This window comes from Sinocyclocheilus anshuiensis, unplaced genomic scaffold (assembly GCF_001515605.1).
Source record: "Sinocyclocheilus anshuiensis isolate Anshui unplaced genomic scaffold, SAMN03320099.WGS_v1.1 scaffold535, whole genome shotgun sequence".
Lineage (NCBI taxonomy): Eukaryota > Metazoa > Chordata > Actinopteri > Cypriniformes > Cyprinidae > Sinocyclocheilus > Sinocyclocheilus anshuiensis.
Window position 1 is genome coordinate 480,252 of NW_015551063.1, and position 27,930 is coordinate 508,181.

General features: G+C 38.1%; 2 protein-coding genes across 3 annotated transcripts in view; both read right to left on the minus strand.

Moving 5' to 3' along the window:
• The window catches only part of LOC107661997 (kelch-like protein 4), a 30,240-nt gene extending 13,613 nt beyond the window's left edge, over positions 1 to 16,627 (minus strand). Inside the window, exons 1-3 of the mRNA XM_016451832.1 lie at positions 16,272 to 16,627; positions 15,492 to 16,180; positions 365 to 532 (exon numbers count right to left, since the gene is read on the minus strand). Coding sequence (XP_016307318.1) covers positions 365 to 532; positions 15,492 to 15,913 — 590 coding nt within the window. The 5' untranslated portion in view covers positions 15,914 to 16,180; positions 16,272 to 16,627. The remainder of the gene's footprint in view (positions 1 to 364; positions 533 to 15,491; positions 16,181 to 16,271) is intronic.
• A 3,725-nt stretch (positions 16,628 to 20,352) lies between these two features.
• Positions 20,353 to 27,930, minus strand: part of ahnak (AHNAK nucleoprotein) — a 37,755-nt gene continuing 30,177 nt past the window's right edge. For both annotated transcript variants that reach the window (XM_016451829.1, XM_016451831.1), the window contains 2 exons: positions 24,515 to 27,706; positions 20,353 to 24,332 (listed from right to left, as the gene is read on the minus strand). In XM_016451829.1, coding sequence (XP_016307315.1) covers positions 21,381 to 24,332; positions 24,515 to 27,706 — 6,144 coding nt within the window. In that variant the 3' untranslated portion in view covers positions 20,353 to 21,380. The remainder of the gene's footprint in view (positions 24,333 to 24,514; positions 27,707 to 27,930) is intronic.

Genomic DNA, 27,930 nt, shown 5'->3' on the forward strand with positions numbered 1-27,930 from the left:
GTCGTTATAGTTGCGCCGCCTCTACTGCCGCGACTCCTGAAAAACTTTTTCATTCCACTTCGCCCCATCAAGCTCGCTGGATCCGCTCCTCTGCGATCAACGAGAGGAGCGTCTGTACTTCCTCAACAGACAATGAAACAGCTTAAGAGTTAAATAAAAGCTTTAATACTAGCATTTAGTTTTAAGTAGCTGTCTAATAGTTCGATTGTGTCTAAGAATGATAAATGTCTCTTTTCAATTGATTTCTGGAAAAGTACTGCACTGCATTTTAAGCAGCGTTCCCTTCTGCCCTGTTGATCTGTCTGTTTTTGCAGTGAAAGTAGGATATTTGAAAGTAAGATGACTTGTTTCGGTGGAAACTCACCTGTGTGCGGGGATCTTGTGGTCTCCAGCTATCAAAAGTACATCACACAGCTGCTTGTGCTGAAGATAGGTCTCCATCTTTCGAAAGGTCTGTTCCGCATGGTTCGTGGCCTGGAAAAACTCATCAGAGCAGTTGGAGCTCATCCTAGAGAAACCGCTCAAAGCCAACCTATGGGAAAGAGGAAGACCGGAGTTGAGCTGGGACTGAGCAATGTGCGCTTCTGTCAGTTTGATATGACTATTTGATCTATGTGGGTGACGGGGGAACTTAACTAACACCTGCACAAGCTGCTGTGTCCACCTGTAACTTCATTTTTTATTTTCCCCTCAACTGACCCATCAGGTCTGAGGCTCCACGGAGTGACAGGTCATGTTGGAGAAAATGTGTTTGTGTTGCAGCAAAGCAGAGTCACGGACATGTGCGTTTCAAACTGTGGTGTTTATAGAACATTATTCTAAATCTAATAGCTGTTTACTCAGAGATAGATCACCTAAAAATTCAATTCTGTCATTTGCTTCCCTCATCTCATTCCAAACCTGTATGAACTCCTTTATTTGGTTCATACAATGAGTGATGCCTTGGACTCCATAAACCAAAACACTCTTAAAACATTCGTTTTCGGTACGAGAAAGAATAGCTTACAGGTTGAAAATGATATGAGGGTGGGGAAATAATGAGAGAATTTACATTTTTGGTGAACTGTCCTTCCATCATTTGTGTACATATGCCTGAAAGGTTTTTATTATTTGGACATACAGAGTTAATGAATTATTTGACTTCTACTATGTCCTACAGCGGCGCTTCAGTTGGTTCACCCATGACAAATTAAACAGGCAAGGCTTTCTAATATAAATTGTAATATTATTCCGAAAAGCGGTTAGCTTGAGCAAACTTAATTAAAAGAAACAATTTTGTGCCATTTTCCATCAATTTCCTCTGCCAAATGTAGGAAAATGACTTAGTAGCATGCATGCTGTTTGTGTCATAATGAAAAGAACAAATTTATAGCCTTTATTACTCTGTCATATATGCTCTATCACTGTTACTTTCACAATTTTATACTATTTGATGGCTTGATCCAATTTATGCAGTTTGCACCCACAAAAACAAGCTCTGCCAATTACTGTCACCATGTTGTTTCATGCAGTTTTCTGTATGCGTGAATTATATATTGTGCAGAAGTAATAAAAACACTTTTTTTCTCTCTCCCAAATGGACATTAGTCATTCTGTGTATATCTTCCTTCACACTTGTGAGAGCTAAAATTGAAACCATTAGAATTAAACTCCGTAAATAAGTGGATTGAAAGCCAGAGTTTTCCAAAGGGGCAGATTACCATTTGCACAAACTCTGCTGTTTTTATTTCTTTATTTATTCTTTTGGAAGCACAGGACTTTGTGGGGATCTGGTCTCTTCACAGAGCCTTGATAATGTAAATTCTGAGCTGCTCTCCCTGCAGACCGGTAGATTACAAGCCATTGTGCTGCATCTGAATAATCCCTCCGACTCACAGCAAACAATCTAAACCCTTTATTTTGCTGTCCTTCACGGAACAAATCCGTGGCTGACATTTAACCAGTCCACAACACTGTTTAAAAAGTCTAACTGCTGCAGGGACCTACAGTAGAGCTGTGCATTTTGATTACTTGTCTGTATAGAGAAGGGCTTTTAAAAAAAAAATTTAAAAAAAGTAATTATTTGCTTTGAACGACTGGTTATATTAACCGCCATCAACAAAGATTTGCGTAACAAAAAAAAGCATGACCATTATGATATTTTTAATATCTGCACATCCTATTGTCCACTTCATCTTTTAAAAAGAGTTGCAAAATCATAAAGCTGGGAATGAATATTTAGCACCTGATAAAACGTTATGATCTCGTAAAAGTTTTAATTGCAGAGTAAATCCCACCGAAAGCTGCGCTCACTGGATCAATGGTTTTGTGAACTGTGACTCTGTCCTTAGAGGGACACATAAAGCAGAATTTCGCCCTTGTGTCCTCGACTTTAAAGGCAGATATGTTCCATCATATGAGCTAGTTTTTTAAGCATACTGCCGTATACATCACATTAATTCCAGAGTACATACTTCTACTCTCTCTTCATAGCAGAATACATTTGATAAGTAGTCAGTTGGCGCATTTAATATGATGGAGCTTGCTTGACGTGAATTGGCTAGATGAGCAAGGTGACTCTCATACGGAATACTTTATCTTTATCTCTCTGGTCAGCTGTCAGGGGTTGGTGATCGCACTGATATTTACAAGCGGAGGGGGGTTGACTTCTAAACATTTAAAATTGTCCTAGGGTTGCTATGATCTAATGCCACATGCAAAGCCAAACTCAGGTTGTCTGGCTGACGGATCATATCAAATAGCCTGCTATTTTACATATAGAGCATCCAGTCTGCTTAAAGGAATAGTTCACCCAAAAATTAAAATTTGCTGAAAATGTACTCACCCTCAGGGGCATCCAAGATGTAGTTTGATATAGGAGTTTGTTTCTTCATCAAAACAGATTTAGAGGAATTTAGCATTACATCACTTGCTCATAAATGAATTCTCTGCAGTGAATGGGTGCCGTCAGAATGAGAGTTCAAAAAGCTGATAAAAACATCACAATAATCCACAAGTAAACCACACCACTCCAATCCATCAGTTAACATCTTGTGAAGCAAAAAGTTGCAAGTTTGTAATAAACAGATCCATCATTAACACATTTTTTACTTTAAATCATTACTTCTAGCCAAACCATAATAACGTTTCCTCCAGTGAAAACATCCATCCCCTGTTGTCCTCTCACATCAAAATCCACCAACTTGTTAAGAACTGTTTTGGACCATTTTCACTTGTAAACAGTGCTTAATCTGTGCATGTTTCTCTCCTGAATCAGACAAGCCAACTTTTTCAATGAGGGAAGTAATATTATGGATAGAGGGCTCATATTGTAGCTTAATGAAAGATTTGTTTCTTACAAACACGCAGCTTTTCACTTCACATTAACTGATGGACTGGAGTGATGTGGATTACTTGTGGATTATTGTGATGTTTTTATCAGCTGTTTGGATTCTCATTCTGACGGCACCCATTCACTGCAGAGGATCCATTGCTGAGCAAATGATGTAAAGCTACATTTCTCCAAATCTGTTCTGATGAAGAAACAAACTCATCTACATTTTGGATGGTCTGAGGGTGAGGACATTTTCAGCAAACTGTCTTTTTTGGGTGAAATATACTTTTAAAATCTTGTATGTTTACATGCTTCCCTTTTATTGTTTTGTGATAATGATACCTTATATGGCCCAAGTGAATGGTTGAACACACCATTGAAAAAAAATGTTTACAAATATTCAGATTAAATATTTCATTTTTGCCTCTATGTGGTGCTTTGGTTATTGGTTTTAGATCCAGTGCCTACTGATGAAGCGCAAGACAATCAAGTGTTGAAGATTACACTAAATTTACATTAGATTCTTTACATTATGCCGAATTGCATTTGCAGCTGTGAGACATTTAGACATTAATAACCATGTGTTTCGATTGTGTGGACAGCAAAGGCTACCAGTCCCAGACTCCTTCTGGTCATTATAAGGTTGTTTTTTATGCTAAATAGATGGGTAATTTATCTCACTGACATTATAACTACATTTTGGCACAGAGCTGGGTGTACTGAATAAGAAATAAGACAACATAAGAGGGGTTGTAAAACCTAGATGCATTACTTTTGCTCAAAGTAATGCTGAGAGGACTTTTATGTCTACCACTATCAGAGAACCAAATTGCTTCTTTAACACTTTCTGAAAGGTTGTAAATTTACTGAAAATGTTTTCTTTCTGCCTGTGAAATTGGCTTTTTATATAAAGGGCCTTTATGTGCCACAATGCCACTGAAACTTGATGTAAAGCAACTAAAACAAATTTTCGTAACCCCTGAATAATATATAACAAGAGTTTCCTACACATTATATCTATGTGTGTTAATCTTACATTTACATTGCTGCAAATGTAAATGTTCATAATTTTATGAAGTTCTATTTCGCCTTGTTTTGATATGTTTATCTATTTTATTTTATCTCTTTTATTTGTTGTTTTTAATACACAGGTTTGAGTACTACTTCTGGCTAAATAAATCTTCATATAGTTATGCACTATGAACAGGATGAATAAACAGCTCAACAGTTGAAACTGCTGTATGACATATTTCATACTCGGAGGACTTTTATAGACATCTATTTGTTGTGTTATCTGGTGCATTACATAACCCATCCTATCTCCATATCAGTACAGCATCTGAGCAGTTATTGAACTTGAGCTGTATCACTCTATTCACCCAGATCAATAACAAGTGGGCAGTTGTTGCAGTTACCTGAGTGTTTCTTGACAAGAGCCTGCCAACAGACTCTTCAAAGCTATTTCAAGAGCCTGACACAGAGAGCATGTTATATGTGGAGCACCGCAAAGTGCTTAACCAGATTTTACACATCATTCCCTTTCTCTCCGAAACAGATGCTTATCATTATCAGTACATCTGCTTCGAATATTTTTTTATTTAAAAAATGCTATTTGATAAAGTGCACTAGCTCTGTATATGTTAAGTTTTTGATCAATACAATCAACAAAAACAGCATAAAAACATTTATATTCATGTTTTCTCAATTTTAGTGGTGCAGTTGTCAATCAAATATGAATAGGAATTGCTAAAGCAGGTATAAAGGATTTTTCGAGGATGTTATAATAGAATATGTATCAGCATCATTGCTCACATGCGTTCTGCGCATGTATTTGGTTGACCTTTCAAGAAATTGCTGCTAGCTGGTTGCAAACATACTGAAGCAGCCCTAAGCAATTTTATTTGGCAGGGTCTTATTCCTCATGGAACAGCACGTCAATGCCTCTTTCTCGATTCCTGAAGCATGCTTTGTTATTCAGTGATGCACAGTGCACACATTATGTTGAAACTGCACAACAGTGCTTTCCCGCTTAAAACAGAATAACTGATCCAGTTCTGTGTGTCTGTGGGGGTTTCGTCCATTTTGCTTGCCTTTTCCAAAATGTCACTGAACAAGATTGTTTTCCCATTGTCAATGTAAACAAATCTGCTTTTGAGTCTAATCTAATTATTGTCAATATTTCAAATGCTACAACCATAATCAGCACCATCCAGATGCTGAGACAAAATAGTATGCTCAAAAATCATTCTAAAATACCAGGCCAATGTCCGCAAGGCACTTTATTTTCTGACCTTAAATGCCTTGTGTATCTATTAAAGCACCTGGCGTGTCTAGAATTCTTCAGTTCATAGTAAAATGTAGAATCCTAATAATATGCCTTGTGTGTCTGACAGACAATTCCATAACAATAAACTAAGTGAAGATGAATAAAGCTCACTTCTAAACCAGGATTACAGCTATCTGTGCTCGCTCAAAGCCATGAGTAGAAATCATCTTTATCGCCCAGACAGCTTAACTGGGGCTTCCTTCCTCCAGAATTTTCACCCACTGTCCTTTTAGTCTGATGTAGGCTACTGACTACAGTGGGGGGCTCAACCTCATTTTTAAGATGGATCTTTATTCATGTAAGCCCCAGGATTTGTGCTGAAGGAACTGTTTTCTATCTGCTCAGTTGCTCAATTCCAGCAATCAACGCGCATGTCTGAATAAGAGATAAATATCCAGCCATCAGCACTCAGAAAGTGTTTCTTAAGTCATTTGTCAAAATGGGCATAAATAAACTGAGTATGAGTAAAAAAAATTGCCTAAAATAAAGTTTTGAGGGATTTCCACTTGGAATTTGAATTGGAATGAAAGGAAGAGACATTTACTGAATTAAAAAATAAATAAACAAACAAATAATGTTATTCTGAGTGAGTGGGGGTTTAAAGGTACACGTATTTTGCGGTTTGTCGAGCATGTGTAGCAAACGAATACAGTTTTGTTGAACCACTGCATTTGCGGAATTTCTCACTGATTTCTGCTGCTGAAACTGTGCACGATCCATGTTGTCTTAAAGGGGTCATATGATGCTGCTAAAAAGAACAGTATTTTGTGTATTTGGTGTAATGAAATGTGTTTATGCGGTTTAAGGTTCAAAAAACACATTATTTTCCACATAATGTACATTATTGTTTCTCCTCTATGCCCCGCCTTTCTGAAACGCATTGATTTTTACAAAGCTCATCGGTCTGAAAAAGCGAGGTGTGCTGTGATTTTTTGGAAGGCCAAACAAAGTAGTTTCGCTTTCACAACGAAACAGCGTCACACACGGCGGCCTTGAGTGAGCAGAAGCTGGGTGCTAGTGTGAGGAACGGCGGGAGGGTTAGAGTAAGCAGAGGTGCGGGCTTGAGAACGGCGCGGCCAGTGATTTCGACGAAGGAGCGTCTGGAAGGACATGTGACGACCCCGGGCTGGACGATGTGCTTTATATTAAGCGCTTCAAACTAAAGCATAAACCATATGCGACTGGCCCTCCTTTTAGATGCGTGTTGTTTAATGCGTTTGGTTTGTGACGCGTTTTCCTCAGCACACAGTTTACATCTTATGGTTGTACACTTATCTGTAAATGTTTGAAATTGACGCGAGTATTTCCATTTTGCATAAAGGCTAACAGCCTGACAGCGAATCTCTGTTTAACTTCGCAAACTCCAATGCAGGTGCGTCGGCGGCGGCGCGCGCATGCGCTTCAAGACGGGGCTCAGTAAAACGCGATCACAATAAAAGTAAAGGTAAACTATATATTTGGCTAACATATTTTGCATCCGAATGGGTAAGCGTATCAAATATCTTCCCCCATTAACAACAGCACCATAAACTGCAGTGTTGCAATATTGACAGACTTTGTATTTACAGACAGTGACACACTCTTTAATAAAACATTTTTTTTTTAATTATGCTGTACCAAAACATACCGAACTGTGACAAACGGTCATTTTGTGTACCTTACACCCCCTGATTCAGGGGCGTAGCCATCATTTCAGAAGTGAAGGGGACAGAAATGTTATATAAAACATTATATTAATAGATATAAAACATTACAATATAACATTTCTGTAATCTATATAACCTACCAGTCAACAGTTTTTGAACAGTAAGATTTTTAATGTTTTATAAAGAAGTCTCTTGGCTTGGTGAGCAGAAGAGACTTCTTTAAAAAAAAACATTAAAAATCTTACTGTTCAAAACGTTTTGACTGGTAGTGTATAGGCAACTTCAATTTTTCTCTAATTTCTAGCTTTAATTGGCTTAGAAATCAGATAACTATAATGTCTTCATGTTTCCAAACGTTTCTGTTTTTCTGTGAAAACAACTGTTTTCATACAGCGATAGCTGGACGCTTTTGTCCATATTAGGAATTTCCTGGTATGACTTTGTGCGTGAGAGCGCCCTCGGCTTCGAGTATGATTGAAACACACACTGCATGAGTGTTTTGCGTTCCGTGATGTTCATCTCGCCTTATTCTGGGTCCGAATAAAACATCAGATCAGACTATCCTGTCTCTTTGAATTTAAATATATATTTATTCACACCGGCTCTTGAAAACCTCTATGCGAACACACTTGCCCGAAAAAGTGCGGGGATGAATTTACGTGATATCAAAAGTGGGGGGACATGTCCCCCGCGTCCCCCGCATAATCTACGCCCCTGCCCTGATTCTAAGAAATATTCTTTCACATTGGTGATTGGTCCATACAATGAGGATAAATGTATCAAATATAATAGAAATGCCTATCTGGTATAATGTACAGTCAAGCTGGCCATTATTGCAAAATAAATCCCATGAAAGTGATACCTGACGGGCTTTATTTTGCTTTAACGATCAGCTTCCCTTACGTTCCTAGGTTAGATACCTAAAACAATGAAAGAAACATCACAGGGTTGCAGCCAGAGTATATAGGCTTCTTATAATTTTGTTGTAATAATGACCCTATCCACATTTGTTGCTATTAGCCATCCAAATATTTTTAACAAGAAAAGCCATGTAGACTAGGCCTATTGAACAGTTATAGCCCTTTGTGACTGTGAACACATAAAATTGCTGCTGCTGCTAGCAATCAAATAACTTATTGCCTCAACGTGCCTACCTACAGTGTTTATGAATTCCACTTGTCAAAAAGTCTAGTCCTGTCAGCATACTTTCAATCCAGACTGAATAGATCAAAGGTGTGGCTGGTTCCTTCCCCAAAGTTAATGCCTGTACTGTATGCTGAAGTGAGCAAGGATGTATCAATAGATTTACTGACTGGAATTTTCTTTAGACTATGGCTTTATACATTTAAATAAGTGGGTAATGCCAAAAGAAGGTGTTTTTTTTTTAACATGTTGATTCTTAGACTGAGCTTTAATAGTCATTAATATTCCCGCACCCATTCAGTATCAAAACAGTGTCATCTGATGATGCATTGCATTTTAAGATAAAGGTTAATTGCCTGAAATTGGCTTTTAATAATCCACATTCTGTGAACAACTTCTGTGAATGCCTTATTAATGAGACAACAACAAAAACATTATGAGCAGCAATACAGGTCACAGATCTTCAGAGCCTTTAATTAGATTGCATTGAATATAAACATGCCTCTTTGTGGAAACAGTGGAAGCACAGTTACCTAGTGTATCAATATGTCTTAATATTCAGTGTTATTACCCTCTCCATGTGGTAGTTAAAACATGGTGAATTGCATTAAAGACATTTTACTTTGCTCATTGTAGAACTGATCCTGTTCACAAAAACACAGTACATGTTGCTAAATTGTTTTGCTTTCAGGGTTTTTTCTCTTTTCTATCTACCATGCGAGACCATTTTAGCTACACTTCAGAAAAAAAGATAAAGTTACGAAGGATATTTGTAAATGTAACCCACGCACAGCCCTTCAGAAGCCGAACAGGTGCGAAGATGAAAGCATGTTTTTTTTTTTTTTTTCAAAGTGCTATAGAACCTCCAGGTCAGACCTCTTCTTATTATAAGTATTGCACTTTTTTCTTTATCTTCAGACTATGTCTTATCACAATTGCTTACCATCTTCAAGGTAAATAGTGCTTGCCTCCAGTATGCTACAGTGCTGTATTCTTAACCTCAAAGGAAAAGCTGCAGCTCAGCACCCAGGAAAGTCACATGCATTAAGAGTGATTGACATCAAGAAGTAAATTTAAATGGGGTAGTTAAAATATACACAATGTGTGAATCTGTTGTGTTGTAAAATGAATCTGTTTTCCCCCATCATATTCAGTAAGAAAAATGAAGCCAGATGTTTGCTAAGTGTGCATTTTTCTAATATCCTATTCTCAGCAGATGCAAATTATGAACATCTACCAATTATGCTGAGGCTAATAGACATGTTGAAAAGCTGAATTATAATTTGATTGAATGCGGAACACTCAGCAGTGTTAGGATAATTTATTGCCTGGCTTTAATGTATTGATCTCAAATGACAACAAATCCTGAATTATCAATAATTATGCTAATAGCTGCATTTTGAAAGACAAACAATATTCTACTGCAAAAAGAAGGATGTGAGTGTCACTACTGTACACAAATATGTACAAATACATTGTATATGCATTATAGCGGTGCAAACATTATAAACACTATAGATGAACTGTAAAACAGATGTTTTGTTTAGATATTCATGTAAATGTGATATGAAACTAAGGCTATTAAGCTTTCTGCCCAATTGGAATAACAGTCTGTTGCCGTCTTGAACTATACACAGATTAATGCATTAGCTGCACTCTAAAAAATGCTTGGTTAAATACAACCCAGTGCTGGGTAAAATAGGGACAAACCCAGCAATTGGGTTGTATTTAACCAAGGGTTGGGTTACTACTCAGAAGGTTGGGTTAAACATTTAACCTAACCGCTGGGTCAAAACAACCCAATTGCTGGGTTTGTCCCTATTTTACCCAGCACTGGGTTGTATTTAACCAGCTGCCCTTTATTAAAATTGTTATAAAAGCTCTTGTGAAGTTTAGATATTTCCAGTGCTTTTGTGTGATGCTTTCTTTTGAACACATAAAAACTTAATTCACTGATTAATCAGTAAGCCACAAGCTTTAAACCAATATCTTGATTTATATAAAAAGCTATAAATCTTGATTTATAAAGACTGTAAGGCAATCTTTTGAAAAGCCAGTATTAATACAATGTTTGTTAGAAATGGTATTCAGTATTTATTTGCTCCATCTCTTTAAACGTCAGTGATTTTAATACTTTAAACTGACTAGCATTTCTGTGCAGTTCTTTCATGCACAACACATTCAACATTGAACTCGCCTCTTGCGTATTTTCTCCCCTCTCACACTACATTTCCATTCCTCTACCTGGACAATGTCTCTTGACCTGTCAATGCTTTATGAAGACACTATAAATCTCTTCCTGAAATGAAGCTCTACTCATCCTAGGACAAGATGGTGTCATTATTTTCCAAAGCAATTGAGAGGAAATTGAGATATCATTCAACGTAACAGCTGCTGACTCAAGTCTCTGCTGTTTCCTTATTAAAGGGCCAGGGCCAAAATTCCTCTTATAGACAGCAATTCATCAAAAGAAAGGGATGGTCTTTTTTCACAAGGACTGCTCAGCTAGCAATACACTGAATATATTTTTTCAGAATGTATTTTTCTGATAAGATAAAATGGTATGTAAGCCATATAGAACTGCATGCGATTCCTTTTATGAAAGACTTCTATACTACAGTAAATCATTATTATTATGTGCACTCTTTAATTGACAGATTAACAAATGATTAAGGACTATAAAAATTGTAATCTAAATGTATTTAAATATATATTATCATCTAAAACACAAAATACTTCCTACATTTATGCATAACATCCATTTGTATAGTCTATGGCTTCTCTGTGTACAGCTATTGAAACTGCAAAAGGATTTCCAATAATCCTTCAGCAAAATTACTTCCAGCGGGTAATTACAGTGAGCTTAGGCAGTACTCCTTTTGAACTCCTTTTCAACCTTTCACTGGATTTCATGAAATAATTACAATGCATTCAAAACTTTAGTGAATGGTCATTAGCATTTCATCAAACATGTTAGCATGTCCGCCACGCAACATGTGGCCATCTACTTAGATACAGAGATGTATTAGTATTAGTCCAGTTAAAAAATACCTAAAGATGACTCTCTATTTATTTTATTGTTGTTATTTTATCATTGTGGCATAACCAATCATAATATGTCCAGTTTGTGATATATGCTTAATATGAACTTTAATTTGCACATAACAGTGTTGTAGTTTTAGTTGAACACCCCATGACCCTTTGCAAGCCAGCATGCTGTCAGCTTGTCAGACTAGTTGAAGAAATGGTAACACAGATCACAAACATGGCCCTAAGCCCTTTACGCCCGCAGGGATATGTACTGTATGACACCAAACATTTCTCTCTCTGCTCGGCCATTTGAAAAAAAATCAGAAACAGACGAAATATGAATTTACTTGAAATGAGTGTCTATTCTAGTAAATGGGCCTAGTTTAAAAGCCCAGCTAGAGATTCTACATGTTAGATTTAGTACGATACTGGCATGTTGAACTAGAGCAAAAGGTTGGAGTTTTTCTTAATATTTTCAGCATCTCCAGTTTTGATGTTAAACTGATTGAAAAACAATACATTTCACACATTTCTGCTTGGGATATCAGCATGCCGTCCACCTACATGCTCTTACTGGTTCAGTTCATCATTACAAAATCCCCGTGACCCCTGTAATTTCAGCATATATTATACGCCTCTTCATCTCGCTTTCTGTTTGAAAAATAACCCTTAAAAAAGATGGATATTTCATCAATCCCTTTGAATAATTTATGTTGAGCAGGTCTGACGCCTCGATATTACAGAAGCTGGACAGAAACATTCTAAACATAGTATTCAGCCGTTTTCATCAATTCCCATACTGATACAGCTTCCGGGCTGAATCCAGATTAATTTATTCCCTAAAATATTTTATTCATTACTTGGCTGCCTCACAAAATTTTGACGTTCCACCGGTTTGACGTTTCACTGGTAATGAAATCTACGAGTATTATATCTGATATAGCCTACATGTTTTATAACATACACTATTAAACATGACATGTTTGGCACTTTTCCTAGTAATGTGCTTTATTTGAATAAATGTAAAAGTTAACATAATTGTGCATTGTGTTTTGAGACATTGCATGTCAATACAGACTCTTTCTAAGCTTTTTCATCATTTTTAGACGGAGGGGGAAATGGGATCGGCAAATGATGCAAGCCGGACTGTTATGCTATGATAACAATTTGTGCTTGAATGATTGTGTTAATTGATGAATACGTTAAGTCCTAAATAGTTCACCCATAAGTGCAGAATACAAGCCTTCTGATTCTGCATTTTCAAAACAACTCAAATGAGTACTAATATTTATATTCAGCTCATTTTATATACATATTCGCTTTTTCTGCTTTATAAATGCACTCTAATGCATTACCACCTCCTCTTCAGTTAGCTTTCCTTTACTGATGAATGTCATACAAGGCAATAAAACGCATAAACCAATGAATAGTTATTTTTTGCCCTTTGGGTAAAAATGTGCATTGAGGAACTTGGTCTGATCGCACTATTAACTCACACACAGAGATGCACAACACAATCCCTAGTCTAGAGGCACATTAAAGGCCTCATTTCCATTACATTGTGCCTGTAAGGCAAATTTATGCTTTATTTACGCATACTAAATGAAAAGTGATAAAAGGACGGGGAAGAAAAACACAGAATAACAAACAAATGTAACAGCAGATGTATCATTGCACACCTAGAGGCTCTGAGGTATGATCATTTAAAGCACATGATGGGAGAGTCTTAAGGGATCAAATCTCTTTTGTTTCTATCTAATTCTCTGATTAAATATTCATAACACAACACATGATATCCTCACTGTGGTACTCATGAAAAATACAGCAGTTCATTTTCAGTGGTTAAAAATTATTTTCTAGTGTATAAGATTAAATTTTCAATTTGTTTTAATGTTGCAGCTAATGTCATTTCAGCCTGAAAATAGCAATTTTCCATGGTAGATGAAAAATGGAGTGATGGTACTTAAGTTCACAAGACCATATCAATCAGTGAACAAGGCTATTAACACTAAGAAAGCTTTCAGACCAGCAAAGTAATTAATATAAGCTTTTAAAGGGTCAAAACTTGATGTTTGAGAGTTAATGTCTTGCGAATATAAGCAATGCAGATAAGACTGACGTGAAGATGGTTCAATAAGGAATATTGTTGCCAGATTTACCTGATCTATTTATTGTCTTTGACCTGAATTGATTCTATTACCGTACTGTTAAAAGATAAATGGATAAAAAGCAACGCCGCACATGCACTAAAATATTAATAGACTCATAAATATCCATGAGAGATGTGCCTATAGCAGGAGACATAGCAGAGCTTCAGTGGGTGCCACAAACCCATGGCTGACTATGTTAATCTAGTATGTATTTAATGCCCTCTGACCCATGCGAGGCATTTATTTGCAGGTCTGTGGTCAGTCCAGCCCCAGCTGCGACTACAGGCAATGCTCCCCACCAGAATAAGCAAGACTGAATGAATAAAGAGCCGTTCATGCAGGATATGTTTACATGTAAAAAAATACAAAATAATAAAAAAAATCTGTTTACTGCAAATGAAGGGGGAAAAACGGGACACAACAGTGTTAGTCTATATGCATGAATTGCTAAATAAAATGCAATTGAAAAATGCAATGCAATAAGATAAAGGCATATTGAAAAACAATAATGCAATACATTTAAATGACCATTAGGGTGCTTTTTTTCAGCTAGTACAAATATATGTGATTAATTAATCAGCATATTTGAATCCCTTACTCTACAAATATATTATTCTTAATCAAGGGTTAATAAACTCACTAGAAATTCTGTCTAAACACAAACATATAGTCTTATGTACTTATGTATAGGGCTTTATATGTAAGCGTTAAAGACAAAACTGTTCATCAGTTGTAGAATGGAATGGGCTATTGGCAGGTTTTTTTTTGTTTGTTTGTTTTTGTTTTTTTAGAAAAGTGTGGTTTTGTTTTTATCTCTCATGACATCATCTTTTAGTGTGGGTCAGTCTTGCCACTTCCTTATCTGAAGAGATGTTTACTTCCTGCCTTACGTTGAAATTATGCTAGACAGAGCCACTCAGTGGTAAAAAAAATATATAATAATAATAATAACAAGATCTTTCTCTCCTAAACATCCAGCACTTAAGATGTGAATTGAAAGCGTCTGTGCAAGTAGGGCTTTATAATCTCGTAAATTTTGATCGATCGGAGCAAGAAAATGAAATGTTCTCTTTCTCTCGAACTGCACTGATGTGTAAATATCATCCCCACTAAAGATAATTCATCCTGTTGCCCTTCCCAAATTTATAGCCCTTGCGCCAATTGTCTCTGATGTAATGGTATCCTCTCTGTAGCATTTATAAGTCAGAGAATGCATGCATTAACAAGCCGTGAAATATTCCTGCTTCAGGTTATGAAAATGCAGGCTGCTAAAATGAAGAGCGAACCACGTCACGGCTTACAGAATGTGTTATACTGCCGGCTATCTCCAGACGCCTCTATGTTTTCCTCTGTGTTTTGTGAGATGTCTGCTTGATGAATAATTTATCTGTGGGTATTTCAGAGCTGTGCTTCTACAACCCGCGTGTCATGTGAATGAACTATTCCCAGGTGAGCAGCGGTGGCAGCTGCAATGGTGGAGTTGACTGAAAAATGATATTCTCCGAATACCAAACCAATGTGTCAGCGGAGGCCCTGAGTACTGGCAACACAGCCAATGAAAATAAAACAAACTGTCATTTCTGAGCGAATTTCACTGGCGTAATGAGCCAGAATAAAGTGACAGTTAAATACTGTACTTGTACTCAATCCTGACGCTCCCTGGGGCTTAACGTAAATCCACTCTGTCCCAAAATAACACCTCGCTCATCTCTCGGCACAGTACTGACTGTTTTCATTACCGCACGAAGGGCAAAAATAGGATTTTCATCTAAAAACTGCAAGTTTTTCATGCCTACAGGCAAAACTTAGTCGCTTCCACCCTGCATGTGTACCTCTTCACACATCTGGTTATATGGTTCTATTTCTGCACTGAGCTTTTTTACCTGTCTGTGGCTTCCTCCTCACAGGGATCCTCCGGATTGCTCTTCACATCCTCGTGGCTGCTCTTCGCCTCCTCTTTCCTGGCACTGCAAGGTGAGTTGCTCTTGGGAAGTTGCTCCTCGCTGGCTTGGAGGTGCTGGATGATGTTTTGCTGGTGCCATGATTGATCGCCTGGCCTGGCATAAACAGGCGTGGGTCCAGGGTTCGGTGCCAGAATGCTGTGCACGGGGCTGTTGCTCTTGCGGAGTCCTCCTCTGTCCCGGGAGTGACTCTTCAGCCGGACCGGTGTTCCCCGGTGGTCAAAACCTTCCTGTTGGATGTAGCCCCCATTCCCAGCTGAGGTCTGTGTGCTGTGGCTGAACCAGCGCCAGCGGAGCCTGAGGATCTGCTTCACGTCAAACTCCTTTTTTCCAGACACAGACATGCTATTCGCCCTCGATGAGACGCCAGTGGCACATGGAATCCGAGGAGTAACGAGGCAGAACGCCTGAGTCTCGGCTTCAGAGGCTTTACCTCTTTTGTCTTTGTTGCCGGTTCTGGCCAATAAAGGGACGGTGTCTGCAGCTTCTGCCTTGTGTCTTATTTCCCTTCTTCTCCAACTCTGTCTGCTCCTTGTCCTTAGTTATAGCACACACATGATATCCTCTGCCTGTACCACCCTCCTCCCTTCCCTTTGTCGTTCTGTGTCTCTCTGCACATACGACACACACACAACACAGAAAATTAGGAACGCATACAGCAACCTGCTCTGATTCCAGCAGCAAATAACGAACAGCTCTTACCCGAGAAGCTGACGTGCCACACTGACAGGACGCAGAGGTCAAACCTTAGTGGGGAAAATCTTGTAGCACAGGAAGGAAAGCCAAGACCTGCACCATCTCCTTCCACGAGCAGCATCATCTGCGCTCGCACTCACACTCTGCCCCTTTCCTTTCTGTGTGCACACACATGCTCTTTCCCTCGCTCTAGCTCTCTCTCGCTCATAGACATGTCTTCTCGCACAGTCCCCCCATCTGAAGGGATCCCGAGGGAGATGGTCTCAGCCTCTCAGCGAAGGAAACCATGCCGAAAAAATATTCTCTCCCTGTCTGTCTCAAGCCGAAGTGACAGATAAACACCAAAGTGTATCACTGTTTTGACTGTGCACCAGTTAGTATTTCATCTCAAGTTAACGTTCGGGAAATGTCTACACTATGTTCTGTAAAATCACGGTAAGAATGCTGTAAATAAAGAAACCTACATGCATTTTCAATGGTATACCCAAAAGTGTTCTTTGAATACATCAACAGTTTTAATTTGATAAAAGCTATTTTGCTTGATTTTGTCGATGGTAACAAATTATGGTTTCTATTTTGAACATGACAAAAAAAAATCTTAAAATGTATGTAGGGCAAAACAAATATTTATCACAATACTAATATTTGTTGATGTTTGTACGCTGGGATGTGATAACACTAACTCATTTTCTACATTTGAGAGGTTGTGTTTATCCTGTTAGAAAAGGTAGATTTAGATCATTTTTGCGCATTGTCTGTTTGTATCCAAAGATTTTCTGGTCTTATACTGCCGATACTGATAATGATTTATTCATGTGCAGTGTCTTCAGTTGGCTGTTCTATTGTTATGCTGAAAATATGGATGCCATCATCCTTTATATGGTATCTGTTCTGGTGAGGAGCTCCCTTTGCTTAATTCCTTAGTGTGTTAGAGGGACTTTGATCCGCTGACAAATTTGCAAATCAAAACATAAAAAAGGAATAGAGAGAGCCATAGGTCTTGTTTTAAGGTGATATGCACCAAATAATCAAAGCAGTAAATGCAGTAAATGTAATTTTTTTGCCCAATATCAGCTTTTATTATAATATATAATGTACTTGCTTATTGTTTCAGAATATTTGTTCTGACAATATTTTCCTAATGTGAAATATTTTGCACCCTGTATCCTCTATCCTGTATTTTTTTAGGTATTATTAATAAGAATGAGTTCACCTGTGCACAAGACTCGAAAAATATCTAGTATGTTATTATATACGTGCATTTATTTGTATAATGGTTCTGAATTTACACTGACAAATTTGTTGTAGTATTTTGTGCATTGCACAGATTCAGAACTTTTAATGTAAGTCATCGCTAGTTGTTCTGAATCTAAAAACTTTGATGAGAAGTCTGTCATCCAGCTGTTCTCTCACCTCACTTTTGTGTTTAATTACCAGCATTCTACATTTTAGAAATGTCTATGCCTTGATGCATTATGTAAGCAGTGAACAGCAGGGGGTGGAGGGCATCAATGAATTTCCTTTGGATGCACTAACTAATCTCATTTGAAGCTACACTAAAATGACAGGTAGTCTAGGTGAATAATGTTAATCTGTACAATTATTCCATGATGTCCTTCTGAAGCTATTTGAAGTTTTTGTAAAACGTTTGAGTGAAATATAACATATTTGTTTATGTTAATTACATAAAAAGGCAGCTCTACCTTAATATGGCCATGAAACTACAGCAGATAAATAGAAATCAGTTTCTAAATTTTAGCAAGATGAATGCAAGATAAATGTCATCTTGGTCGATTAGACAAATTACAGGCTTGAATGTAAAAAAAAAATGTAGCTTGAAAACTTACTATAAGTATTCATATAAGCTCCAACAATTTTTCAATGTATATAGCTTAACATATCCATAACTAAACATTGAGGGTCAAAGATTTACAAACAGTACTAAATATGACAGCATAGAGAGCAAACCATGGTAATTTCCGAGCTAAGGTGCATTGTTTTATATAGCATATTTTCTCCGGTACACCCAACATTTTATACTTTATATGTAAAGCATTTCAAAGCTATAGAAAGATTGCATCAGCATTTTTATTTCTGTAACGTGCATTTAATTTATTTCAATACATTGCTATTACATGAAATGCTTTATATCTGTCCTCTCTGCCCTTAAAGAGACCCAAGTATACCAAGTTCATACATTAAAGGGTTAGTTCACCCAAAAATGAAAATTCTGTCATTAATTACGCACCCTCATGTCGTTCCAAACCCGTAAGACCTCTGTTCATCTTCGGAACACAAATGAAGATATTTTTGATGGAATCTGAGAGCTGTCTGACCCTCCCATAGACAGCAAGGTTACTACCACGATCAACATCCAGAAACATAGCAAGGAGATCGGTAAAATAATCCATGTGACATCAGGGGTTCAACCGTAATATTACGAAGCTACAAGAATACTTTTTGTGTGCAAAAGAAAAAGAAAATAATGACTTTATTCAACAATTCGTCTTCACCCTAGTGCCATTTTGGAAAGTATCCACTGAACGCAAACAGCGTATGTTGTTTTCGTTCAAATCAAAGCACAAACAACGTAGAAAGCGTATCCGTGTGGTGCGGCTGACACAGAACAACATACGCTGTTTGCGTTCAGTGGATACTCTCCAAAATGGAGTTAGGGTGATGCGGAGGAGACGAATTGTTGAATAAAGTCTTTTTTTTTTTCTTTTGCGCACAAAAAGTATTCTCGTAGCTTGATCGTGGTAGTACCTTTGCTCTCTATGCAGGGTCAGACAGCTCTTGAATTCCATCAAAAATATCTTAATTTGTGTTCCGAAGATGAACGGAGGTCTTACGGGTTTGGAACGACATGAGGGTGCGTAATTAATGACAGAATTTTCATTTTTGGGTGAACTGACCATTTAAATATATACATCCTTGGAAAACAAGGAATAAGACATATATTGGTGAATAATTTGGTTGCTGCAAAACTAGTACACACTAGTATGAGCTGAAATAAATGCATAGCCTCTTATTACTGTAGGAGTCAAGGACACCATCTGTTTTAAGTCTCTTTGATACAAGAGATGTCAGCCTTGACTGCTGCTCACTGTATTATTCACAAACATCTGTCCTACCTGATAGACTCTTCCTACCTGCAAACCACATAATCAAACATAATCATAATTCTATATCCAGCTGCAAGAAAGGAGCAATGATGAAGGAACAACACTCCAAACCCATTGGCTCTTAATGCAGGTTTTTTTTTTTTTTTACTCCCAATTATTTTTATTTTTTTTATTACTACCGTAATACATGTAGTTTTTCTTTTCATGGCTTTGATTAACAAACAGGCATATCTGAGCAAAAATTCTGTGATGTGAAGCATACAAATTGGAAACCAGTTTTCTTCTAGTAATTTCTATATGATATTGCCCCTCCTAAAATTTGACAGACTTGGAGTGACCAGGAATCATAAGAAAATCAGTACACTAAAAATTTGGGAATTTGTATGTATGAATCCGCATAAGATTGTCTCAGAATCAAACATGTTCAAAAACAAAAGAAATTCAGCCTAATCCACTCAATTCCTTGCAATGTCAGTAGTAAAAGACAATAATTTAATGTCTTACCTTTCAAACAAAATATGAACAATATGGGTCCTTGCCTCTGTTCCTCTCAGCTTATGTTGCTTGTCATAGATTTCAAGCTAACCATAAAATGGATGACCGGTTTTCTCATCCCAGGTCTGCAAATGAATATTTGCATACAAAACAAACCACACTTTCCTCCCTCAAAGGAATTTCCTGACCATTTCCTTCCTTAGTACTGGTTTGAAGAAGCAGGACAGGAAAGCCCATTTCCTGTTTTCTTGGTGTTGGCTCCTATCAAAGTATTCATAGAAAGCTAAAAGCACAATGGTCAGATTCAACACGGTTGAAGAAATGCAACCTTGTTTTTAGGAGTTCTGTGATGTTAATGTTCCGTTCCAACAAAACTGTTCTGTATGTGGTTTTACATTACAATACAGATTTGTGCAATCATGTACATTTTTAGCACTATAATGCAATTGAGTCACATTCAAAACAAATATTGATATTTGATCACTTTATTTAAATTTTTGCAAATGATACAAGGAAAAAAAGTTAGAAACTTGCAGCCTAAATGTCCCATTATTTACAAGAGCAATGCACATTTTATGCCTTTTCAAAAATATTAATGTTTTACCGTTGGCATTAGCATTCCTGTAGTTATATCACCACATGATGACAGCACAACATTTCATAAATTTAGTAAGAGGAAGAGAGAGAGTCAACCGGATGTAAAGAAATGTGGAAAATATAACCAAGAAAAAATGCCTTAGAAACCATTAAAAATCAAAGCATGTCACAGCTTTTGCCAGCTGCTTCCTGGTGTGCATTTTAAAGAGACTCAAGCAATCATTGAAAAATAGTCTTACATATAAATACTTTAGAAGATTATAATCTCAAATAATAAATTCCATAATATCTGAACTGTGATAATATTTGGGACACAAATTTATGTTATCCCATGTATTCGTTTTGAATCAATTTATTTACAGTTTGTACAGCCCTTAAAACTTCATTGTGCTCACTAATAAGATCTGGTTTATCACTGCTCAAATTAGTTATTCATATGTGATAAGTACATATGATACAGCACTAAATATATACGTGAAGATTAAGTCTTAAAATCCTTTCAAATCTAACTAAAATCATTCCTCTTGCATTTAAATGTGTCCAGACAATTTTAGAAAGGACAACAGAGTTTCAAACATTTTCAAAGGTACAAAAATAGAACAAGTTATCAGATGACAGATGATTTTTATATTAACTACACACATTGTTGGATTGGATTTGCATTTCCTATCTACAAAACAAAACTAAAATTACATAACAGTTTTCTCCTATTTACAGTTAAATTGTGATTAAAAAAAATACATATATATATCAATGCCTGTAAAGAACATATGTGGGAATTGAAGAAACAGTCAATATGGCAGTGCACCATTGCTTAAATGAAAGACAGATTTACACAGTCATCTAGACTGAAAAAAAGTGTGTGTGAATATACTGTGTATAGATAATAGCATGAAACCTATTTCTTTGGCGAAACCGCTATTTCGAGATCTGGTAGCCGAAAACTGCTTTTTGAACCACTATCACTGCTAGATGATGATGACATTCTGGACTTCTTTGAAGACTGAGCAACTCCACCAGCACCCTCAATCCTAACCTCATTTTCATCTGTCACTTCATATGAACCTTTACTTTTTGAGCCAAAACCTCCAATTGTAGCAAACTTCAACTTTCCTTTTTTGCCTTTAACCTTTTCTCCAACATCAACTGAAACGTTGCCACCCTCTGCCTGTAAGTGGCCTTCAGCAGAAACAGGGGAAGCTAAACCTCCCTCATCACTTACAGAGGATGAGTGATGTTGTGTTTTTTTGAAGAGGTCAAGGGAGGCAGATTTACTCTTTGGTGAAACTTTAAACCCAGAACTTCCCTCTACTGCTAACTTGCCACGTGTCAATTCCCCAGAACTAAGGCTCAACTCCTTAGACACCTTTGCACCACCTTTACTTGTAACATCAACACCTTCTCCCTCAACAGTAAGATCAGCTGCACTGCCACCTTTAGATTTAGATTTGGCAAATAATTTTGGCATTTTGACTTTCACTTTTCCACCACTGCTTTTCCTATCAGTGTTCTCCATTTCCAGACTTTGGGAACTAACTTTAGAACCAGCAGCCAATTCACATGAACCTACATCAACTCCCATCTCTCCTCCACCTACTTTAGGCAATGCAACACCAAACTTTGGTACTTTGATTTTGGGAAAGGTTACATTAACATCTTGGTACTCCATCACACCAGATAATGATGCATCTGGCTTCATGTCTAACCCACTTGCAGTCTCTCCTTTTTGTCCTCTTACATTAAAGCCTGGTATTTCAATGCTCCCTTTTACTCCTTTTTGTTCAGTGAGATTTAAATCAGCATCTAAAGCACCACCATGGACATTTACAGCAGGCACTGTCAACTTAACATCCTGTATTTTACCTTCTATGTCAATGTTAGCCCTGCCTTTTCCATTAATGCCTGATCCTGCTACACTGACATCTGGGGAATGAAAATACTTTTGCGGAAGATCTAATGTTGCATCTCTAACATCCAGTTCAGGAGTTTTTATCTCAGAGCCAGAGATGCCGACTTTTGGCATTTTGATTTTTCCCCCTTTTGTTTTGAAATCGAGACCACCCAAACTTGCATCTGGTGTCTGAATATCAGTTCTAAGGCTTGCAGAAGGCAAATCAACATTCGATTTTATAGTTCCAGATGCAGATGAACTACCTTTAACTTTTGGAGATTTGATGTCAAATTCCACATCAGGAAAATGTAACTTTCCAAAAAAAGGTTTCTTTACTTTGGTTGACTTCATCTGTATGTCAGGTTCATTTGTCTCCAACTTGATATCGCCATCAAAGGTTTTAGACTTCCCCTTCCCTTTAGTCAACTTGAATTTACCCTTCTTTCCTTTCACATCTATGTTCATATCAGGCCCTTCTACACTACCACCAGCATCAGGAATATCTGCATCCAATTTTGGGCTCTTGACTCCAAGCGAAAATTTAGATTTTTTCATTTTTGGCACCTTGATATTTGCATCTGGTTCACTGATATTGACATCAGGGCTTTTGACATCAATACTCGCCCCTATATCTTTTTCAGGCATTGAAAGACTGCCACCTGAAGGCTTTATTCCAAAGTTGGGACCTCTGAATTTGGGGAGCTTAACATGTTTTAAACCACCTTCGGGCCCTTCAATGTCAAGATCTGGAGCTTTACCATCAATTTCAGGTCCTTTAATGTCAACATCTGCTTTGGGAAGACTAAAGTCAATATCTGGACCCTCCAATTTGGGACCTTTGAGTCCAAACGATGGCATTTTGATTTTAGGCATCTTGATGCCACCTTCTGGGCCCTCTATATCAACATCAGGACCTTCAATGTCCACTTTTGGTGCCTTTAGGTCACCTGAAATCTTTGGTACAGAAACATCCATATCACCTTTGACTTTGGGGCCTTTAAGATTTAAGTTGACATCTGGCATAGAAATCTTTGGCCCTGATATGGAAGGCATTTTGTACTTGGGACCTTTGACTTTTCCCTCAGGTCCTTCAATGTCAAGATCAGGAGCTTTAACGTCAATTTCAGGTCCTTTAATGTCAACATCTGCTTTGTGCAGATTGATATCAACATCTGGGCCCTCCACTTTAGGACCTTTGAGTCCAAATGACGGCATTTTTATTTTAGGCATCTTGATGCCACCTTCTGGGCCCTCTATATCAAAATCAGGACCTTCAATGTCCACTTTTGGTGCCTTTAGATCACCTGAAATCTTTGGTACAGAAATATCCATATCACCCTTGACTTTGGGGCCTTTAAGATTTAAGTTGACATCTGGCATAGAGATCTTTGGACCTGATATGGAAGGCATTTTGAATTTGGGACCTTTGATTTTTCCCTCAGATCCCTCAATGTCAATATCAGGAGTTTTGATGTCAATTTCAGGTCCTTTAATGTCGACATCTGCTTTAGGGAGATTGATGTCAACATCTGGGCCCTCCACTTTAGGACCTTTAAGTCCAAATGATGGCATTTTGATTTTAGGCATCTTGAAGCCACCTTCCGGGGCCTCTATTTCAACATCAGGACCTTCAATGTCCACTTTTGGAGGTTTTAAGTCCCCTGAAATCTTTGGTACAGAAATATCCACATCACCCTTGACTTTGGGGCCTTTTAAGTTGACATCTGGCATAGAGATCTTTGGCCCTGATATGGAAGGCATTTTGAACTTGGGACCTTTGATTTTTCCCTCAGGTCCCTCAATGTCAAGATCAGGAGCTTTAATGTCAATTTCAGGTACTTTAATGTCAACATCTGCTTTGGGAAGACTGATGTCAACATCTGGGCCCTCCACTTTAGGACCTTTGAATCCAAATGATGGCATTTTGATTTTAGGCATCTTGAAGCCACCTTCTGGGCCCTCTAAATCAACATCAGGACCTTCAATGACCACTTAGGAGCTTTAACGTCAATTTCAGGTCCTTTAATGTCAACATCTGCTTTGTGCAGATTGATATCAACATCTGGGCCCTCCACTTTAGGACCTTTGAGTCCAAATGACGGCATTTTTATTTTAGGCATCTTGATGCCACCTTCTGGGCCCTCGATATCAACATCAGGACCTTCAATGTCCACTTTTGGTGCCTTTATGCCACCTGAAATCTTTGGAACAGAAACATCCATATCACCCTTGACTTTGGGGCCTTTTAAGTTGACATCTGGCATAGAGATCTTTGGCCCTGATATGGAAGGCATTTTGAACTTGGGACCTTTGATTTTTCCCTCAGGTCCCTCAATGTCAAGATCAGGAGCTTTAATGTCAATTTCAGGTACTTTAATGTCAACATCTGCTTTGGGAAGACTAAAGTCAATATCTGGACCCTCCAATTTAGGACCTTTGAATCCAAACGATGGCATTTTGATTTTAGGCATCTTGATGCCACCTTCTGGGCCCTCTATATCAACATCAGGACCTTCAATGTCCACTTTTGGAGCTTTTATGTCCCCTGAAATCTTTGGTACAGAAACATCCATATCACCCTTGACTTTGGGGCCTTTAAGATTTAAGTCGACATCTGGCATAGAGATCTTTGGACTTGATATTGAAGGCATTTTGAACTTGGGACCTTTGATTTTCCCCTCAGGTCCTTCAATGTCAAGATCAGGAGTTTTGATGTCAATTTCAGGTCCTTTAATGTCAACACCTGCTTTGGGGAGATTGATGTCAACATCTGGACCCTCCACTTTAGGACCTCTTAGTCCGAATGATGGCATTTTGATTTTTGGCACTTTGATTTTCCCCTCAGGTCCTTCAATGTCAAGATCAGGAGTTTTGATGTCAATTTCAGGTCCTTTAATGTCAACACCTGCTTTGGGGAGATTGATGTCAACATCTGGACCCTCCACTTTAGGACCTTTGAGTCCAAATGATGGCATTTTGATTTTAGGCATTTTAAAGCCACCTTCCGGGCCCTCTATATCAACATCAGGACCATCAATGCCCACTTTTGGGGCTTTTATGTCCCCTGAAATATTTGGTACAGAAACATCCATATCACCCTTGACTTTGGGGCCTTTTATGCTGACATCTGGCATAGATATCTTTGGACCTGATATGGAAGGCATTTTGAACTTGGGACCTTTGATTTTCCCCTCAGGTCCCTCAATATCAAGACCAGAAGCTTTAACATCAATTTCAGGTCCTTTAATGTCAAGATCTGCTTTGGGGAGATTGATGTCAACATCTGGACCCTCCACTTTAGGACCTCTTAGTCCGAATGATGGCATTTTGATTTTAGGCATCTTGAAGCCACCTTCTGGGCCCTCTACATCAACATCAGGTCCTTCAATATCCATTTTTGGAGCCTTTATGTCACCTGAAATCTTGGGTCCAGAAACATCAATATCACCCTTGACTTTTGGACTTTTCAAGTTGAGGTCTACATCTGGCATATAAATCTTTGGACCAGATAAAGAAGGCATTTTGAATTTGGTGCCCTTGATTTGTCCCTCAGGTCCTTCAACATCAAGATCAGGAGTTTTGATGTCAATATCAGGTGAATTTAAACCAACATCACCACTAGGTACACTGACATCAATTTCTCCTTTGGGTGATTTAAAACCAAATTTTGGCATTTTAAATTTTGGCATCTTGAATCCTCCCTCTGGACTTTTAACTTCTATACTTGAAGAATCAACTTCCACTTTTGGCATATTGACATCACCCTCCAAACTGACACCTGCTTGACCTTTCACTTTAGATCCTTTCGGAAGTTTGACATCAACATCGGGTGCTTCAATCTTTGGCCCTTTAAATCCAAACTTGGGCATTTTGAATTTTGGCTTTTTCACATTTGTTTCTGGAAAATTAACCTCAACATTAGGGCCTTCAGGACCAGATACTGATGGCATCTTGAGATTTGGGCCCTTGATTTTTCCTTCAGGCAATTCTATGTCAGGTTTTGGCCCCTTGATACCAACATCTGGTGTTTTAAAGTCTCCTTCAACTTTTGGAATTGAAACATCAACATCTGGACCCTTCAGTCCGAATGATGGCATTTTGATCTTTGGCATCTTAAAACCACCCTCAGGTCCTTCAATGTCTGGGCCTTCAATCTCAACTTTTGGTGGTTTAATATCTCCTTCCACTTTTAGAACGGACATGTCAGCATCACCTTTCAGTTTTGGACCTTTGAGGTTGAAATCCATATCAGGCATAGAAAGTTTTGGGCCAGAAATTGATGGTATCTTGAATTTGGGACCCTTGATTTTTCCCTCAGGTCCCTCAAAATCAAGCTCTGGACCCTTGATATCCACATCAGGGGCTTTAATATCTCCTTCCACTTTTGGAATGGACACGTCAGCATCACCTTTCAGTTTTGGACCTTTCAGATTGAAATCAATGTCTGGCATAGAAATCTTTGGACCAGAGATTGATGGCATCTTGAATTTGGGGCCCTTGATTTTTCCTTCAGGTCCTTCAATGTCAAACTCTGAAGCTTTGATGTCCACTTCTGGTGCCTTAACTTCAATATCGGCTTTAGGAGTTTTCACATCAATATCTGGACCCTCCACTTTTGGACCCTTCAATCCAAATAATGGAATTTTGAACTTTGGCATCTTAAAACCACCATCAGGTCCTTCAATTTCTGGGCCTTCAATATCAACTTTTGGTGCTTTAATATCTCCTTCCACTTTGGGAACGGACACGACAACATCACATTTAAGTTTTGGACCTTTCAGGTTGAAGTCAACGTCTGGCATAGAAATCTTTGGACCAGAGATTGATGGCATCTTGAATTTGGGGCCCTTGATTTTTCCATCAGGTCCTTCTATGTCTAACTCTGGAGCTTTGATTTCCACATCTGGTGCCTTCACATCAACATCTGGACCCTCCACTTTTGGACCCTTCAGGCCGAATGATGGCATTTTCATTTTTGGCATCTTAAAACCACCATCAGGTCCTTCAATTTCAACTTTTGGTGCTTTAATATCTCCTTCCAGTTTTGGAACGGACACGTCAACATCACCTTTCAGTTTTGGACCTTTCAGGTTGAAGTCAACGTCTGGCATAGAAATCTTTGGACCAGAGATTGATGGCATCTTGAATTTGGGGCCCTTGATTTTTCCATCAGGTCCTTCAATATCTAACTCTGGAGCTTTGATGCCCACATCTGGTGCCTTCACATCAACATCTGGACCCTCCACTTTTGGACCCTTCAGGCCGAATGATGGCATTTTCATTTTTGGCATCTTAAAACCACCATCAGGTCCTTCAATTTCTGGGCCTTCAATTTCAAATTTTGGTGCTTTAATATCTCCTTCCACTTTAGGAACGGACACGTCAACATCACCTTTCAGTTTTGGACCTTTCAGATTGAAGTCAACGTCTGGCATAGAAATCTTTGGACCAGAGATTGATGGCATCTTGAATTTGGGGCCCTTGATTTTTCCCTCAGGTCCTTCAATGTCAAACTCTGGAGCGTTGATGTCCAATTCTGGTGCCTTAACTTCAATAT